At 45.7% G+C, this 18,718-nt stretch overlaps 1 protein-coding gene across 2 annotated transcripts in view; it reads right to left on the bottom strand.

Annotated features, from left to right (window-relative positions):
• Positions 1-2,527: 2,527 nt before the first annotated feature.
• The window catches only part of LOC138802846 (ligand of Numb protein X 2-like), a 68,161-nt gene continuing 51,970 nt past the window's right edge, over positions 2,528-18,718 (bottom strand). For both annotated transcript variants that reach the window (XM_069986546.1, XM_069986548.1), the window contains exons 6-10: positions 17,381-17,557; positions 14,658-14,832; positions 8,224-8,458; positions 6,960-7,118; positions 2,528-4,283 (exon numbers count right to left, since the gene is read on the bottom strand). In XM_069986546.1, the coding sequence (XP_069842647.1) occupies positions 4,148-4,283; positions 6,960-7,118; positions 8,224-8,458; positions 14,658-14,832; positions 17,381-17,557 (882 nt within the window). In that variant the 3' untranslated portion in view covers positions 2,528-4,147. The remainder of the gene's footprint in view (positions 4,284-6,959; positions 7,119-8,223; positions 8,459-14,657; positions 14,833-17,380; positions 17,558-18,718) is intronic.

Genomic DNA, 18,718 nt, shown 5'->3' with positions numbered 1-18,718 from the left:
ACTCACTCTACCTCTCAGCACACAACCAAATCAGCACAGCTTCTGCTCCAAAAGCTCTTAACACAGATTGTGTCTAGTCAAGTCAGAAGTCTATTATCAGCGACTGTATTTAGTACTCCTAAAGTAAGGAAGATTTTATTTATGGTAACAGTGACTATTGTTCCAGCACCTACACAGTTATTACACCATCCTTGGGTCATCTCCCCTTTCTGTGGGTGGCGGTACCGATAGTCCGGGTGTGTCACAGCTCCACTCCGGACCACCGTGATAAGTACCCAAGGCACCCCCTCACAGTCCAGCAGGTTACCCACCACAGGGGAAAGAGTATAGCCAGTCTTAAAATAAAGCAGGTATGCCCCCATACCTGTGTGCCGCACTGGCATCACAACAACCTACCATCCGGCTGATCTATAATCCAACAAACCACCACACCAACACCATCTGGCAAGTGACTGGTCGACCATAGGGCACCACAGCTACAATTGCTTTATACTCTCAATCTGCCTGTAACGTCAGATAGTTGCTTTCATTCTAAGATCTGTCTTGGGGTCTGTTCGGTAGTTAATGCAGTTATTGTCCAAAAAAAACAACTTATAAACTTGCCCCTGGAAGGATTTCTCCTAATCGTCACTCTGAACACTGCACAGGTGCTGGATCATTAAGGCGCAAGTGCAGTGTTTAGACAAATGATGAATAGGAGAAATTGTTCTAGGGGCATTCCCAATGATGGAGAGGCGTTGCAGGCTTAGTACATGGGTACTCTAGGCCACGCCAATTTGACACAGGGCTGCAAGTTTAAAAGTTGTTTTTTAGAACAATAACTGCATCCTCTGCCGAAGAGATCTTTGATTAGAAGCAGTTATGCGAAATGTGTGTGTTTTTTTTTTTGTTTTTTTGGGGGAAGGGAGGGGGGGGATTGGTGTTACAGAGTCGTTTTAAGAACTCTGGCCAAATGTAAAAATCCAGAGCAGGCAGTGCCTGGTGGGAACATAAGTAATTATACTTGCATGTCCCTGTAGCAACAGGGTTTTTGTGTTTTTTTACTAGTATATGCATTAAAAATTCCATACGTGCAGGACGGTCTTAGGACTGTTGTGGCGTTCCACCTGGAAGCTCCAGATCTACTGTTCTCCACCTGCAGTTCACTCATTTGACAAGATGATTAGCCTTGCGGAGCGCCATTGTGCAATGTTTTAGGGAGAAACTCTACTTTTGTCACACTTTTGACAAATGTACCCCTGGAACTTTGCAGGACGCATTACACTAACTGTTTAACAAAATTGAAGGAGAATTTTTTTCTTCTCTAGAGATGCTGGAAGTTATGGAAAAAAAAACCCAAAAACCCTGGTTCTCTTTGAGTAGGAACCCTTTCCATTTCCAAAGAGTTTTCACTATTAACTGTTTCATGCTGCTCAAAGCAGGGGCAGGATGCCACGACACTGGCATCGGAGTGTTCAAGAGCAAACCATAGAGAAATCAAGACTCAGGTAAGTAGTCATAGGAGATGACCCTTGATGCTGCCAGTCTTGAGTGGCAAGTTTCTTCCTAGACCTTCTGAGAGACAATGGCTAGCAAAGTGGGGAGCAATCGCTAGGAACCTCCTCAGTGACTAGTTTCCTAGATTCTTTTCTTTTTAAAGCTCTATTCAAAAGTACAAAAATATAATGTTACAAGCATTATAAGGGTACACAGAAATGGGTAGGCAAATGTTCACTAACAGCAAGTAAGGCATTTATAACCTAGATGTAACTATAAATGTAAACCTTAGTTATTTAGGTGTTGTTATAAATGCTAATATCAAGCCAGTTGTACGTTTGTGTTTTAACTTTAAAATTTTATTTGGGGGGGGGGGGGGATGGGTGGTAGTGGTGGGCAGACATGCAAGAGACAATAAGGATGTGCTGTGCAATGTGCTGGCAGTTTCAGAATGTAGCCCAGGGGGACCATATCTTTGTAAAGACCTGGTGGCACTTCTGCTCCTAATAGGCCAGATCCTCCAACTGATACAGCTGGGCCACCTTTTGGATCCATTGTTCTTGGAGAGACCCATCTTAAGGGGGCTTATGAGTAATTGAGATGTTTGAGGAATATTGGAGGGTAGGATCTGAAGGACTTCCGGGTACATAAGATGGTTTGTTTTGTAATTGTATTAATACGAAAGTGTGTGTGTGTGAGTACTTTTCCAGAAATTAATACCTTTGCCCCCCCCCCCCCCCCCCCCCCCCCCCCCCCCCCTCAGCAGCAGCCACCTATACCCAGTTATTGCCATGTCCAATGAAAACACTGACCAGGAGGTGGGTTGTGCATTTCTGCAGACTTTGATAAGTTGCTTCACAAGATGCATCTGAGATTGCCTGCGAGTAACCAGGTCTGACCTGCTAATAAATAAAACCATGATGGAAAAACCTTTTATCTTCTTTGCCTATGTTCCACAGTCCACTTTTAGAACAGGAATAACCTCAATGGAGGTACCTAAACGTGTCAGACCAAAGTCGAAAATAAGACCTCTATACAGTGATAGAACGTATTGTAGCTTTTGTAGTCAAACTTTATTTCACAATTAAAAAACAAAAACTGTTTTCCTGAGTTGAATTGTGAATCAGGACCAGTATTTTTTTTTTTTATGAAGGATTCACACATGCCAGGTTTTGCCATAGTTTGCCCAAAATTATGAAAAACTCCTGAATTCTTGCACAAAACTTTAGTAAAAAACCAAAACCTGACCTGTGTAAATACCCCCTTAACATTCAGTAAATAATTAACAATTTGCTGAGCTTTACTGTGTTTGCATTTTCTCCTTATGCCTTATTCACACGTCATGTAAAGTTGTCCATACATTGATTTATACAGTACGTTTTAACTTTTCCGTAATCCGTTCCGAAAAAAAACATCCTAGTGCTGATTGTGATTGCGATACAGATTACCGATAGAAGTCTATGGGATCCGTATTTTTCCACAGACCTCACGGATGTCACATCCGTGACGTCTAAAAAAAAAAACCCAAAAAAACTGAATCTACGCAAACTAGTACTGTTCATATTTTAGTGAAACAGATGCAATTATAAACGCAAATACGGATCACAGAGAATAAAAAATATCAGGTTTTGCAGCCCAGAAAATCACTGAACGTGTGAATGAGGCCTTTGGCTTGCAGCTACCTGAACAGATCTGTACCATTATAAAGCAGTCTGCTCAGATCACAAGAGATCACAACCCCTGCTGCTTCAGGAGACTGGTTAAGATTCATATGCTACCAGAATCATTCATGTAATGATACCACACCATGTCATTATAAATGGCCTAATATACAATCACTGCATCTTTCTAAGATGGCGCAGGGATGTCTAACATGTGGCACGGCAGGTTGTTACTACTGATCATGGCTTTAACTGCCTGCAGAGCAAAGGCAGGCATCCCTGACCATTATTATGGGTCCATTATTAGGTTGTTAAAGAGGCACTAACGTGGCAGGGCATTTTATTTAACAATTATGTATCCACCATTCGTACTCCATAGCTTCTTTGAAAGCCGCCATTAACCTATGGTGGTCAGACACTTGAACCCCTGACTGTTTAACTACCTCACTGCCTTTGTGAAATGTCTATCATTTAATTTACCACTACTTTTATATACAGTTGAAGTACAGAAGTGAACTCTTACATAGATTAATTAAGGAGAAGTTGACCGTGGTCCATTTCTCCAGAAATTCAGTGGAAATGGATGCTACCAGGTCACACTGTGGCATACTTTACTAGGTAAAGTACCCATTTGTGATAGGACCTCTTTAAAAGAAAAGCAATAATTTAGTATTTCATTATAATAGTCAATGATTACAGGGAAAAAAAGTAATGTCAGGTATTAGGTGGTTTAGTGGAAGTGCAAAATCATCTTGAGATGTCAAATCCCAAAAAATACTAGAGTATCACTGCTTTGACTTGATCAATGTATTTCATCACTGCACTGATCACTTCTGAACAACCAGGATTATGGGGGCTCTGAGTTTATGGTACAAATATCTACATTTTATAGCTGGAAAAACATGATACAAACATGACACACAAAAGAAAACAAATAAAAGGCAAAAAGAATCCAGCTGAAAGTTGTGCAAAAGGCTCGAAGATTTAAAAAAAAAAAAAAAAAAAAAAAATCACACCAGACTTCCAGGCCAGGAGACGACAGTCAGGGTGACTCTGTTCTTCTGCTCTTTTAACATGGGGATCAGCTCTGCATTGCTCATGCCAATAGCAGAAACTCCATTTACTTCAACTATTTCATCCCCGCACCTAGAGAAAAACACTCAAGTATTAATTCCCATAATGCAGAATGTCTGCCTTACAATGCATTGCTACAAAAGAATTCTAGTAATTGAATGGGTTATACTGGATTATAAAAACATGGCCACATTCTTCCAGAAACAGCACCTCTCCTGTCCTCCATTTGGGTGTGGTTTTCGCAGCTCAGTTCTATTAAAGTGAATTGAGTATAATTACTTTACATTACCCTGTCAGCACCGCTGTGGCAATCCTGGTCTTTTTTCAAATGCTGCCTATTTCCAGCACTTGGCGTAGTTTTCCTCTTGTGAACCCACCCAACTCTATGCACAGGAGGAGGGCTCAGGCGCCCCTAGTGTAAAGATATCCCCTCCCTTCTGTGACGCACCTCCATTAGAATAAAGACGAGTGGATATAATTTCACCGCAGAGGCGCACGCCAGTGCATAGTCGGGCCGATGCACAAGAAAACGACGCAGATCATGGGAACCAGGCAGAATTTTGAAATAAGGACAACGCCGAAATTGCTGAGCTGACAGGGTAATGTAAGAAAAAAAAAATGCTCTACCTGATTTTTTTCCTTGTATTCCGTACAAAAAAACAAAACATTTTGACATGTTCCACTGAATGCTATATTATGAAGATATTCTTCCCAAGAGACACTAATTCTAGGCAACAATGACCCCGTAATGCTATGCTGTACAGAGCCACAGGAACTCCTTATGGTCCAATTGTGTTCATGAAGCTTAAAGTCTGTCACCCCAAAAAACTTTTGATACGTCAAAAGTTTTTATTGGTCAAGGTCTAAGCACCCTATTACATGGAGCAATAATTGTTTGAATCAGGACAATTTGGCCAATTACCGCTTAATAGAGTCCATTTATGCTACGTTTACATGAAACGATAATTCGCCCGATGGTACGATTAACGATGCCGGAGTAACGTTTTTTTTTACATAACGATCAGCGTTTAGACAGTACGATATATCGTACGGAAAAATTGTTTTGCGATCGTTTTAAGATCGCCCGCCCGCAGCCCATCCCCCGCTCATCCACAGCCTGGCCACACATCCTACAGCCCCCCCCCCCCCCGCCGGCTCGATCGCCACCCCCGCCGCTCTAAAGGGGAGCACTGATTGGCTGAAGAGGAGCTGTTTGAAATTCCCGGCTCCCCTCTTCAGCCAATCAATGCACTGAAGAGGGGAGCCGGGAATTTCAAACACCCGCTACGCCGAGCAGGTAAGGTAGCCCCCGCCGCCCCGGCCACGAGCATATCTGAGCCGCGGGGGTGCTGATCGGCCAGCGGAGGTGACAATCGAGCCGGCGCAGGGGGCTGTACGATGCATGGCCGGGCGGGGGGCCGGGCTGCAGGCGGCCGGACTTTTGCGACGACCGTTTATACGGAACGATCTGTGAATTTTTTGCGAACAATCAACGACGATTTGAGAACTTGTTGAAAGATCAACGTGAACGATTTCTCGTTCGTCGTTTGATCGTTCGCTGTGTTTACACGTATGATTATCGTTCGAATTTGCACGATAATTGTTCCATGTAAACGCAGCATTACACAGAAAGTTTATCTGACAGATTATCTGCCAAAGATTTTAAGCCAAAGCTAGAAACAGTCTATAAACAGAGATCAGGTCATAAAGGAAAGAAAACCTCTTTACAAATCCATTCCTGGCTTTGGCTTCAAATCTTTTGCAGATAATCTTTCTGTGTAAATGGACCCTAATGGTGCGTTTACACAGGCAGATTTATCTGACAAATTTTGGAAGCCAAAGCCAGACATGGATTTGAAAAGAAGAGAAATCTCAGGCTTTCCTTTATGACCTGTTCCCTGTTTATGGTCTGTTCCTGGCTTTGGCTTAAAAAATCTGCCTGTGTAAATGCACCATTAGAGAGAACAATCAGCTGATGAAACGATCATCAGCTGATTGTTTCTTTAGGTTCTGACCTAAAATCATCAGGTGTCGCGCATAATAACAATGTGCGCTGACTGTAGTATAATATAATAAAGTATTAGCTCACCTTACCCCGTTCCCTGGAGGCATTCCCGGTATCTGCAGCTCTGCGTTCTCTGCACTGACAGCTCGCCAGCCGCTCAGCCTAGCCAATCAGAGCTCGTTTACAGTTTATGATCGGGTCATCTAATAGGACCCTAAGTGTTTAGACCCTGACCAGTCAATAGAATAAGCAGGGAGAAAAGTCGTGTGACACAGAGCCAGGAGAGGAATGCACTGTGAGCGCAGCTTCTCCCGGGCACGGTCTTACAATTGGTTGCAGTCTGAACACTGAGACTGAGAGCAATCAAAATTTTTGACGTTAAAAGTTTTTTTTGTTGACAGTGCCTCTTTAAGGTGAACCTTTCAGCTGCTTATGCTGTTAGGTCAGGGAAACTCATGGTACCTTTCATATATCTATCTGTGCTTCCAGAATTTAGAAAATGTTTTTTTCACTCTCCAGTGCAAAGTGTCAAAGAGTAATTACCAAGCCCCAAAATGCCTCCTCGCCCCACCCCCCTCACATCCCTGCCCCTATTTGACTGACAGTCAGGGCTCGTGCACAAACACACACAATGAATTTTGAGTTCACTGTACATGTCATGGCTCTTAACTTTGCACCTATCAGCCCTACATGAACCTAGTGTTTTCTTTGTAATCACATGGTGTAAAGCAAACGTGACCTACTTTAACCGTCCATCAAAAAACGCCGGAGTAGCAGGCACTATAGTTTTGATGAAGAAGGGTTGATTCCCTTTAGTCTCTTCATAACCACCAACAATGCTGAACCCCCAGCTTTCAAAAGTACTCTTCCGTAATGAAATGTGCCGACACCAGTGCAGGGAGCTGTAAAATAACAGAAAAACATCATTACACTAAATGCAAACATCACCCTAAAACAATAAGCTTTATGGTGCGTTCACACCTACAGGATCTGCAGCTGATTTTCTGCAGCAGATTTCATTTAAATAACTGAACACAGCATCAAATCTGCTGCAGATCCTGTAGGTGTGAACGCACCCTTAGAAACATTCCAACAAATGCAAATAGATACTGTGGCAATAGGAGCAATAAAGGCATAGAATATCTGACAAGAACGTTTCCCAGCATATAGTTAAAAACATACAAAACCCTAAAGGGCAAGAATGACACCAAACAAATGGTGTGGTTCTATATGGATAACTTTTCCCTGTCACATGATGTGCACCAACTGGTTAGGCTGGATTAACATTACATTTCAGCCATCCACCGGTGGTATAAATTTCTGTACTTTCCCTTTAAAGGGCCAGTTCACACTGAGAAATCAGCGCTAATTCCTCACTGAAAATTCAGCCCAAAAATATAATGCATAGCCAAATTCCATTAAGTTCAATCGAAATTTGCGCTCTGCAGTTCACACAGCGGAATTTCTGCACAGAATTTTTCATGGCGGATCTGCTTTCCCATTAAAATAAATGAATCCCATTGAAATGAATTGAGCAGTGAGTTTCTGCTCTGAAATTTTCTCAGTGTGGCTTCCGCTCGGAATTGGTGAAAAAAAAAAAAAAAAGGCCCTTAGAAGACAAGAAAAAGTATATATTTTGGTGGAGATTTATCAAAGTGGTGTAAAGTAGAATTGGCTCAGTTGCCCCTAGCAACCAATCAGATTCCACCTTTTATTTTCTAAAGAGTTGGTGAAGAAATAAAGGTGGAATCTGATTGGTTGCTAGGGGCAACTGAGCCAATTCTACTTTACACCACTTTGATAAATCTCCCCTTTGCGTGTAATTTTGTTCACCACCTTTAAACACACACAAAATGCAAAACAACTGTATGACAATAATATGATGTAAACCTTGCCTTTACACAGGACAACCTTCATTTCTATCACACCAAGCTGGTATATCTAGCCTCCACTATAGACAGAATGTCTGCTGCTGTGGAAAGAAACACATCCTTATATACTACTTACTTAGGAAGACTAAACCAGTGGATCCAGAGAGGAGACCATATTCCGCCAGGGTCTCTTGTGACTTCACCACCTCCTCCTCCTCCTTCTGTGCTCTCCCCATGCCTCTCCACAGCTACTAATTCCAGGGTTTTTAGGACCACGGTGTGTGACGCAGCATTTGACTTTAGTGCTGACACTGCATCCAAATAACTCAGAGAAGTCAAGTCAACCCCATTAATGCTGAGGAGCACATCACCTGTAAAGGGGACAAGCATCGTTTCACACTTGAACACTGTAGGAAATCACATTTCATTTACTATTACACCACATCAATTTACTAGGTGTCTATCACAGCACTTCTTAACCTCTGAAACAGGGATTTACAGGTTACAGGGATTGGCATAAAGAAGAAACACCATTATCAGTGCAGTCTTTTTGGTTAGAACGGGGAAAACACCCGCAATGGCATGCAGCTCGGAGACATCATGTGCACTGAGTATTTTCATCAAGAAGAAATACAGGTGCTGCATGGTAGTATGTGTGCATTGATGAGGTCCCAGCATCTGACCAACATGGACTGGCTACCATGCTATATTACTGCTGCCCTTTGTTGCATTGCTACAGGCAGGGGCGCCGCAATGATGAGGCGACCTGAATCGTCTGCCTCAGGCGGCGCCACCAGCTATCTTCATGGGGGCGGCATTCAGTGGCAGATTATAATATGAGCGGTTCGGGCGGCCGCCCACATTATAATCCGCCACTGACTGTACCCAGGGCCGCTTTAACCAGAGGGCACATGGTGCACGTGCACCGGGCCCACTGGTTAAAGGGGCCCCCCCGAGCAGGCCGGCCGTTGCTATGTGCGACCAGTGCGGTCGCACAGGGCTCCGGCCACCAGCCTGTCATGGGGGAGCGCCATGGATGGGTAATCTACTTACCCCTCCATGGCGCCCCCTGCAGGGCCCCCCCGTCCGCCGCTGCCCCCGTCCGCTGCTGCTGCAGCGCTGAAGCGCCGCAGCAGCAGCGACACTGACAGAGAGAGAGCCATTGGCTCCCTCCCTGTCAGTCACTCACTCTTGTGGCCGCACTTCCTGCGGTCACAAGAGGCCGCACTCTCCCTCTAGCGCCCGACGTCACTGGAGCGTCGGCGCGAGGGTAAGGGGAGTGCAGCCTCTTGTGACCGCAGGAAGTGCGGCCACAGGAGGGAAGAGAAGAGGAATGCGTGGACCTAGGTGAGTAACAGTGTTTGTTTTTTTCAATGTTATATGGGAGGGGGAGCTATATACTATTGGGGAGCACAGGGGGCTATATACTATTGGGGAGCACAGGGGGCTATATACTATGGGAGAGAACAGGGGGCTATATACTATGGGGGAGAACAGGGGGCTATATACTATTGGGGAGCACAGGGGGGCTATATACTATGGGGGAGAACGGGGGCTATATACTATTGGGGAGCACAGGGGGGCTATATACTATGGGGGAGAACGGGGGCTATATACTATTGGGGAGCACAGGGGGGCTATATACTATGGGGGAGAACGGGGGCTATATACTATTGGGGAGCACAGGGGGCTATATACTATGGGGGAGCACAGGGGGCTATATACTATGGGGGAGCACAGGGGAGCTATATACTATGGGGGAGCACAGGGGGCTATACACTATGGGGGAGCACAGGGGAGCTATATACTATTGGGGAGCACAGGGGAGCTATATACTATTGGGAAGCACAGGGGGCTATATACTATTGGGGAGCACAGGGGAGCTATATACTATGGGGGAGCACAGGGGAGCTATATACTTTGGGGAGCACAGGGGGCTATATACTATGGGGGAGCACAGGGGGCTATATACTATGGGGGAGCACAGGGGGCTATATACTATGGGGGAGCACAGGGGAGCTATATACTATGGGGGAGCACAGGGGGCTATACACTATGGGGGAGAACGGGGGGCTATATACTATTGGGGAGCACAGGGGGCTATATACTATGGGGGAGCACAGGGGGCTATATACTATGGGGGAGCACAGGGGAGCTATACACTATGGGGGAGCACAGGGGGCTATACACTATGGGGGAGCACAGGGGAGCTATATACTATTGGGGAGCACAGGGGAGCTATATACTATTGGGAAGCACAGGGGGCTATATACTATTGGGGAGCACAGGGGAGCTATATACTATGGGGGAGCACAGGGGAGCTATATACTTTGGGGGAGCACAGGGGGCTATATACTATGGGGGAGCACAGGGGAGCTATATACTATGGGGGAGCACAGGGGAGCTATATACTATGGGGAGCACAGGGGGCTATATACTACTGGGGAGCACAGGGGGCTATATACTATGGGGGAGCACAGGGGGCTATATACTATGGGGGAGCACAGGGGGTTATATACTATTGGGGAGCACAGGTTAGCTATATACTATTGGGGAGCACAGGGGCTATATACTATTGGGGAGCACAGGGGAGCTATATACTATTGGGGAGCACAGGGGTCTATATACTATGGGGGAGAGCACAGGGGGCTATATATTATGGAGAGCACAGGGGGGCTATATACTATTGAGGGGGAGCACAGGGGGGCTATATACTATTGGGGGAGAGCACAGGGGGGCTATATACTATTGTGGGAGAGCACAGGGGGGCTATATACTATTGGGGGAGAGCACAGGGGGCTATATACTATTGTGGGAGAGCACAGGGGGGCTATATACTATTGTGGGAGAGCACAGGGGGGCTATATACTATTGTGGGAGAGCATAGGGGGGCTATATACTATTGGGGGAGAGCACAGGGGGGCTATATACTATTGTGGGTGAGCACAGGGGGCTATATACTACTGGGGAGAGTGCACAGGGGGGCTATATACTAATGGGGGAGCGCACAGGAGGGCTGTATATAACTGGAGGAGCACATGAGGGTCTATATACTACAGGGACACCTTAAAACTATGGAGGCACAGAGGGGTGTAACTATGTAGGGGTACAGAGGGGTGTAACTACTGTATAGGGGTATAAGGGACCTAACTACTGGATGTGTTGGAGCCTAAAATATTTGTCTGGCAGATTCTGGAGAGAAGATTCACAGCCAGGAGAAGACTTCAAGGTGGCCCACGCTGGATGGAGAGAAAAAGAAAAGGTGACAGACTCTGATCGGAGAAGACGCCTCCGGTGAGTCACTGGATGTAACTTCACTCTGTTATAGGCTTGTACTGATAGGGGTCATGGTATGGCGGTATTATGTAATGGTATCATTGGTGATATCTTTCTGTTTTGTTTAGTGCAGTTTTTATGTAATATGTAATCACTGAATGGTGGAAATAGTGTTATAAGGTAACTACTGTATGTATTGGGGCTCTTGATACAGTGTGGGGGCAAATTCAGTACATTATACAATGTGCAGAAAGGTAAGGGGGGGGCCCACTCTTGAGGGCTGTGCACTGGGCCCACCAATGTATTAAAACGGCCCTGATTGTACCATGTACTGGAGCCCCCCCGCCCCCGGGCAGTATCTGTAATGAGATGCTGTGAGCGGGGGAGACTGTATTCATAAGCGCCGCGCTGTACTAAATCAGCCGCGCGGTGCTGATACTACAGCGCGGCGCTTATGAATACAGTCCCCCCCGCTCACAGCATCTCATTACAGATACTTCCCGGGGGCTGGGGGGCTCCAGTACATGCATTCCACGTCCGTGATCCGTCAGGATCACGGAACGTGGGAGTGCAGCCTTAGTCCCCCGGCTGATGTGCGGCTGCCCGGGTTGTCCCGTCCTGTCCCCGGCAGCGCGCGCATCAGAGAGCTCCCCGTGCGCCGGAAGTCACAGGCACAGGCGCACGGGGAGCTCTGTGATGCGCGCGCTGCCGGGGACAGGACGGGACACCCCGGGCAGCCGCACATCAGCCGGGACCAGACCAGAGAGGCTCGACGGGGGAACGGAGGGCAGGTGAGTTGTGTGCTGTTTTTTGTTTTTGTTTTATCTGCTGTGCAGGGGGGGGGGGAGAGGGGGACCATCTATAAGGTAGGGGGGGGAAGGGGGCCATCTATAAGGGAGGGGGGAAAGAGGGGGACGATCTATAAGGGAGGGGGGAAAGAGGGGGACGATCTATAAGGGGGGGGACCATCTATAAGGGAGGGGGAGAGGGAAGAGGGGGACCATCTATAGGGGGGGGGCCATCTATAAGGGAGGGGGGAAAGAGGGGGACCATCTATAAGGGGGGGGCCATCTATAAGGGAGGGGGGAAAGAGGGGGACCATCTATAAGGGGGGGACCATCTATAAGGGAGGGGCGGGAGGGGGACCGTCTATAAGGGGGGGGAAGAGGGGGACCATGTATAAGGGGGAGAGGGGGACCATCTATAAGGGAGGGGGAAAGAGGGGGACCATCTATAAGGGGGCATCTATAAGGGAGGGGGGAGAGGGGGACCATGTATAAGGGGGGGAGGGGGACCATCTATAAGGGAAAGGGGACCATCTATAAGGGAGGGGGAGAGAGGGAAGAGGGGGACCATCTATAAGGGGGGGAAAGAGGGGGACCATCTATAAGGGGGGGGGAGAGGGGGACCATCTATAAGGGGGGGAGAGAGGGAAGAGGGGGACCAACTATAAGGGGGGGGGGAGAGGGGGACCATCTATAAGGGGGGAAGAGGGGGACCATCTATAAGGGAGGGGAAAGAGGGGGACCATCTATAAGGGAGGGGGGAGAGGGGGACCATCTATAAGGGAGGGGGGAGAGGGGGACCATCTATAAGGGGGGGAGAGGGGGACCATCTATAAGGGAGAGGGGACCATCTATAAGGGGAGGAAGAGGGGGACCATCTATAAGGGGGGAAGAGGGGGACCATCTATAAGGGGGGAAGAGGGGGACCATCTCCTAAAAGATCAGCACCCTCCTCTCCTGACATCCTCTGTGCTGCTGGGACTTCTCCTATAGGATTAGCACCCTCCTCTCCTGACATCCTCTGTGCTGCTGGGACTTCTCCTATAGGATTAGCACCCTCCTCTCCTGACATCCTCTGTGCTGCTGGGACCTCTCCTATAGGATTAGCACCCTCATCTCCTGACATCCTCTGTGCTGCTGGGACCTCTCCTATAGGATTAGCCCCCTCCTCTCGTGACATCCTCTGTGCTGCTGGGACCTCTCCTATAAAGTCAGCCTCCTCCTCTCCTGACATCCTCTGTGCAGCAAGGGACCAAACAATATGTTTATTGGGGACAGCAGTGGGGGGGGGGGGGGGGGGGGGGGCAGTAGTGGATTATAATGTGGGCGGATTGACGGGGGGGGGGGGCGTCATTCTATAGTTCGCCTCGGGCAGCAGAGAGGCTAGAATCACCCCTGGCTACAGGCCCTATATGCAAATGGGGGGGGGGGCAATTTTCATGTATTTTCATGTACCCAAAACATATGTAACATATTCTTAACCCCTAATAAGCTTTTTACAGTGTTTATTAAAGGACCCTATGCCAGAGCACTGTGATTGTACAGCACACTTCTGTATTTCCTTCATCGGTGTCCTGTGCAGAGAGTAGTGAGTGTCCAGCTGCTCTGATTGACGGCAGCTTAGTTATGCCTATGAAGCCTCTAACCTGCTGATACCTTCCCATAGTGCACAGGATATTGAGGATGAAGGTAACTCTCTTACATTAATCCTCAGTGCCGTTTTTGGCAAATTTTTCCATTTTTTTAATTTGCAAATGTGGTGGTTTGGTGCACTGGGGTAAGTTTTAAAGCCCTTCAGCGCCGAGAAACTCTGCCTTGGAACCTATGGTTATCACCACAGGATCCCTAGCACTGAATCCTCCAGTACCTCCCGTCCAAAACCCTTTGGCCTGGGACCTGACGCCGTACAGATTTTGGCTCCTAAGTGTCATACATGTGTTCATAGATGTTGTGCTCTTAGTACAACTTCTCCGTGTGAGTCAAACTAAGCTCACCTTCTCCTACATTGATTGCCTGTATGTTACCCTATGGTGTGCCCTTGTTTTATGTTCATCTTAGCCTATCCATTACTACAAATAAAGGGAAGATTTCCTAAAAACGGCAATGAGGATCAAGCTAAGAAAGTTACCTTCATCTTCAGCACCGTGTGCACTATAAGATGTTAAGAGCAGGTTAGAGACTAACCTGCTGTGAGTTTTCTTTATAAACGGGTGCTATTACAAAATTACAAGTAGCTGGCAAAAAAAAAAAAAAAAACCCTCATAAGTTTTGTCAAAGGAACATTAGGACATTTATGGCTCTTTGAATGAGATGTTCAAAAGTAGAGATGGCTCTAGGGATCTAATCCATTTGTATTTCTATAATTTTTTTTCATGGAGTAATGTATGAATGTATGATCACATACATAGAAAGGAAAATGTTTATTTAATAAACTCAACCCCGTCATTTAAGTTAGGGGCCCTAAACAATCCACAAACGCATTATGCAATCTACAAAGAAAGCAAGTTACCTTTCTTTATTCTGCCGTCTCTGAATAGACACCCAACTGGCTGAACACTGGAAACATAGATGGGAAGTTTGTTTTTATGATCTCGTCCTCCTCCTATGGTAATCCCCAGAGATTCTCTTGGCTCTTTCTTCAGAGTGACTGTTTTCTCAGTTGCTAAATTTGCCTGAGGCTGGTCCTATATTTAATGCAAAGAACAAAACCCCACCTAAGTTGTGGTTGTACAATGCACAGCCTTTAACGCAGCCTTTAACTCTAAATACTGAATAGGCTTTATAGTAAATTAAAAAAACATTGCTGACTAATAAAGCACATTTACCTGGACATCATAGTAGAACTGCCCTTTAAATGCCTTGAAGTCAACCATAGATCTTTGTCAGAAGGTCCTAATAAAGTTGCAGCCTAAAGGAGTTCTCCAAACATGGCTACTACTTTTCCAAAAATGGCTCCTCGCCTGTCCCTAGATTGTTTGTGAAGTTACATTTCAGCTCCATTCACTATAACTAGGGTGCAAACCCACACCAAAATTAAGGACAAGAGTGCTGCCAATTCTGGAAGAAAGTGAGTACGATCTGTGGTAGTTGGTTACCGGTGGCTGAAGTAGTTGGATGCAGCCCTAAGGCTGCCTGGAAAACATAGATAAAGCCATAGGCCGTATCCATGTTTTCCCAGACTCTGTAGTAACACCAAGTTCTTCAGCCAATGGTATTCAAATGCTGTACAATCAGATTAAAGCATGCTCAAGTTGAGCTCATGTTTAGTGGTCATGTTTTTTGTAAGCTGTAACATCTATCCTTTTCTTATCCGGCATAACCCTTTTAAATGGCTTATAAAAAAAAACATGGTCGCTTTTTTCCAGAAAAAGCATTTCTTCTGGACTCAGTTTGTCCTATTATTAGCTAGGAAGTCTCCTGAAAAGCTCCTACTAAAACAAAGGGTTTAGGTGGAGCCCTAGCCGTGGGCCACTTTCACATGACAGTATTTTTCTTGGTATTTCCCCACACAAGAGGCTCAAATAGTTTCCATGATGATATTTCTTTGTTTATGTTCCGCTCCTGGCTGTAACTATGAGCTAACAAGACAGAAGACCCAAATACTATTGTCTTAAAGAAGTTATACTCAATATGTAAAATGTATCATTTGTGGAGTTTATAGCGCTTTTTGTATATCTTAAAATTAGGGATGGTCGTATGACGTATGAACCCGAACGCTCGGCATCGGATTCCCGCTGTCTGCCCGCTCCGTGCAGCTGGCGGATACAGCGGGAGGACCGCCTGGAAAACTGGGATACAGCCTATGGCTGTATTCCAGTTTTCCAGGCGTTCCTCCCGCTGGATCCACCCTCTCCACGGAGAGGGCAGACAGCGGGAATCATTGCGGAGGGTTCGGGTTCGTACGAACCCCATCCAAATCAGGTTCGGACCATCCCTACTTAAAATGCCTGATTTTAGTTCTCATGTGCAACAAATTTATTAAATTATCACACACTGCTAAAAAAGTTTTTTTGCAACAAAGTATATGTGTGCAAACTAGAAAATATATGTGACAGGGTGAGGCTATGTTCTCACTATGTACTAACAATGGCCATTCTTCCGCTGTTTAACGCCAAACCATGACTGTTGTTGTAATGCTACGGCCAGAATTAACGATCATGAACATTAATTCCGGATGTGGTTTTACACCACTGATTGTTTGCGATCATCTGTACGTTGTGTGAACATAGCCTAAGGGCCTTATTAGATCGCCCGATGCCTCCTGTAAGCAAATGCCAATCAGCTAGATCAGCGCTTGCTTACCAAGCCTATTACACGGCTCAATAATAATTTTGCAAGGGCTGCATGAACATTGTTAGTGACGTCCTTGCAGCCGTTGCCCTTAAACTGTATACATTACCTGTCTATGGTCCAGGTGTTCTTTTGCCCTCTGTCACTGCCCGGAGCCGCTGCTGTACTGTGTACATTACCTGTCACAGTCCTGGCATTCCTCTGCCTTCTGCTCGCTTCCTGCAGCCACTGTAGCTTAAGTGTGGGTCTCTGAACTGACAGGCCGCTCAGCCAATCAATGGCCAAAACAGCCACGGCCAGTGATTAGCTGAGCGGCCTGTCAGTTCAGAGGCCCGCTCTGAAGCTACAGTGGCAGCTCCGGAAAGCAAGCTGAGAGCAGAAGAGTGCCAGTACTGTGGAAGGTAATGTATACAGTTTATTATTTTCATTACACAGTCATCAGCTGTCAGGCATGCATCACTATTACACATAGCGATGCGCGGTTGCTGGCCGATGATTTTAGGTTAGGACCAAAAGACACGATCATCGAACATGATCATTGTCATTAACCGATTGTTGTCTCTATTACATGGAATGTAAAGGAGCCGAATCAGCTAATTATCATTCCCTGTAATGGGCCCTTAGTCTGCTTCAAGGTAAGGGCAACTTGCACATAAGTTTGCCTGTTTTTTTATTCTTTTTTTTAAAGGAATGCTAAAATATACTGTACATAAAAAAGAAGCCCTGTAAAGAGCACTCGTGCGGAGGGTACTCATGACATGACAAAGTAGTGACAATTTCATGCCTGACTTCAACTGTAAAGTTTCTCCCCATTATCTTAAATTTCCAGTTTAGCAAAGATCTCGAAGGTTTGTTTTATTTCCAGTCACCTCCAGTCCAGTAAAATGTGGCATCTCAGCCACTGGTCCTACAGTGGCAAACCATTTGGAAATAGTAACTCACCCTTTGTGTGGTCTTCCTTCTACATGGTTGTAGACTTGGTCTCTTGCGTGCACGGACAGGACTTTCCCCATTGCTACTGCTACTGCTGCTTCCAGATGAAGATACGTCATCATTGACGTCCATGGGCTGCACTGTACTTTGTCTAAGGACCACAAAGTTAACCCGAGCCTCACTCATCTACAAGAGGACAGGCAAAACAATATCATTTTGAAGTTCTGTATACAAGATAAGCAGTACAGATTAAACTTTTATATGCAGAGCACTGTAAATATAAGTTGTTTTGTAATATACTGTATTAATGGTGCAATGCAAGGCAATGATTGAATATCATTTCAACTTTGTTATATAAATTTTATTGAAACAAAAAGTATAGTTGTTTCTTTATAAATATATTTCTGTTAAGTGTCAGCAGTAAGGGGCGATACGGGCCCTCTGCTGCCAACAATGTTTGTGTCGGGAATGGTGTAGAAGCGCTCGATTAGAGCAGAGGTCTAGGTACTGCACGGCTGCAGTTCCTGACACAAACATTGGTGGCAGCAGAGGGGCTGTGTCACCCTTTATTGCTAACACTCAAAAGAAGTATATTTATGGTTCAAAATATTTTTATTAACGTTTTGTGCATAATAATATAAATAATATAACAGTGAAACATTGGTTACATAACAGCATAGCCCCTGTACAAAAAGCATAACAACAAAAACAAATAGCAATAGTGATCCACATGAAAAAAGAGTATGAATGCAAATTAGGTAGTAAATGCAGACCATAATATAACTCTAATGTATATACTATCAATGGCCTTAAAAAGTGACCCCTAAGTAGAGGGTAATGCGTGTCCCCCGGACAAGCGATATCTGCTAACCACTTGTCCATTCCTGGTGAGGACTGAAAAAGATCCAGACCCTCCACCTGGTGGTAAATTTCTCTGTATTGTTGTGTTCCTCGGCCCTGAGCTTGTCCATCCTCATCAAGGAATTAAAGGCTTCCGTCCACGTAAGCCTAGAAGGAGGAGGGGATGACTTCCATAACCTGGGAATTATTTGTTGAGTGGCTAGGAGGATGAAGCCTAGCAGGCCCTTCTTTATTTTAGACAATGAATAGAATTTCTAGGAGAGACATCTCTGGTGTAATGACTATTTGTGTTGAAGTGAACGCGTTATACGACATCTTAGCTCCCTTCTACAACAATACAGTGGGCGGACAGGTCCACCAAATGTGAAGAATTGACCCCACCTCATTTAAACACCTCCAACAGATATTTGATACAAAGGGAAACATTTTGTGAAGGTGTTCAGGTGTAATGTGCCATTGTGTTAAGACCTTATAGTTAGGTTCCTG

Source organism: Dendropsophus ebraccatus, chromosome 10, assembly GCF_027789765.1.
Source record: "Dendropsophus ebraccatus isolate aDenEbr1 chromosome 10, aDenEbr1.pat, whole genome shotgun sequence".
Classification (NCBI taxonomy): domain Eukaryota; kingdom Metazoa; phylum Chordata; class Amphibia; order Anura; family Hylidae; genus Dendropsophus; species Dendropsophus ebraccatus.
Note: the sequence above shows the minus strand (reverse complement) of the source record. Positions and strands in the feature narration are given on the sequence as shown.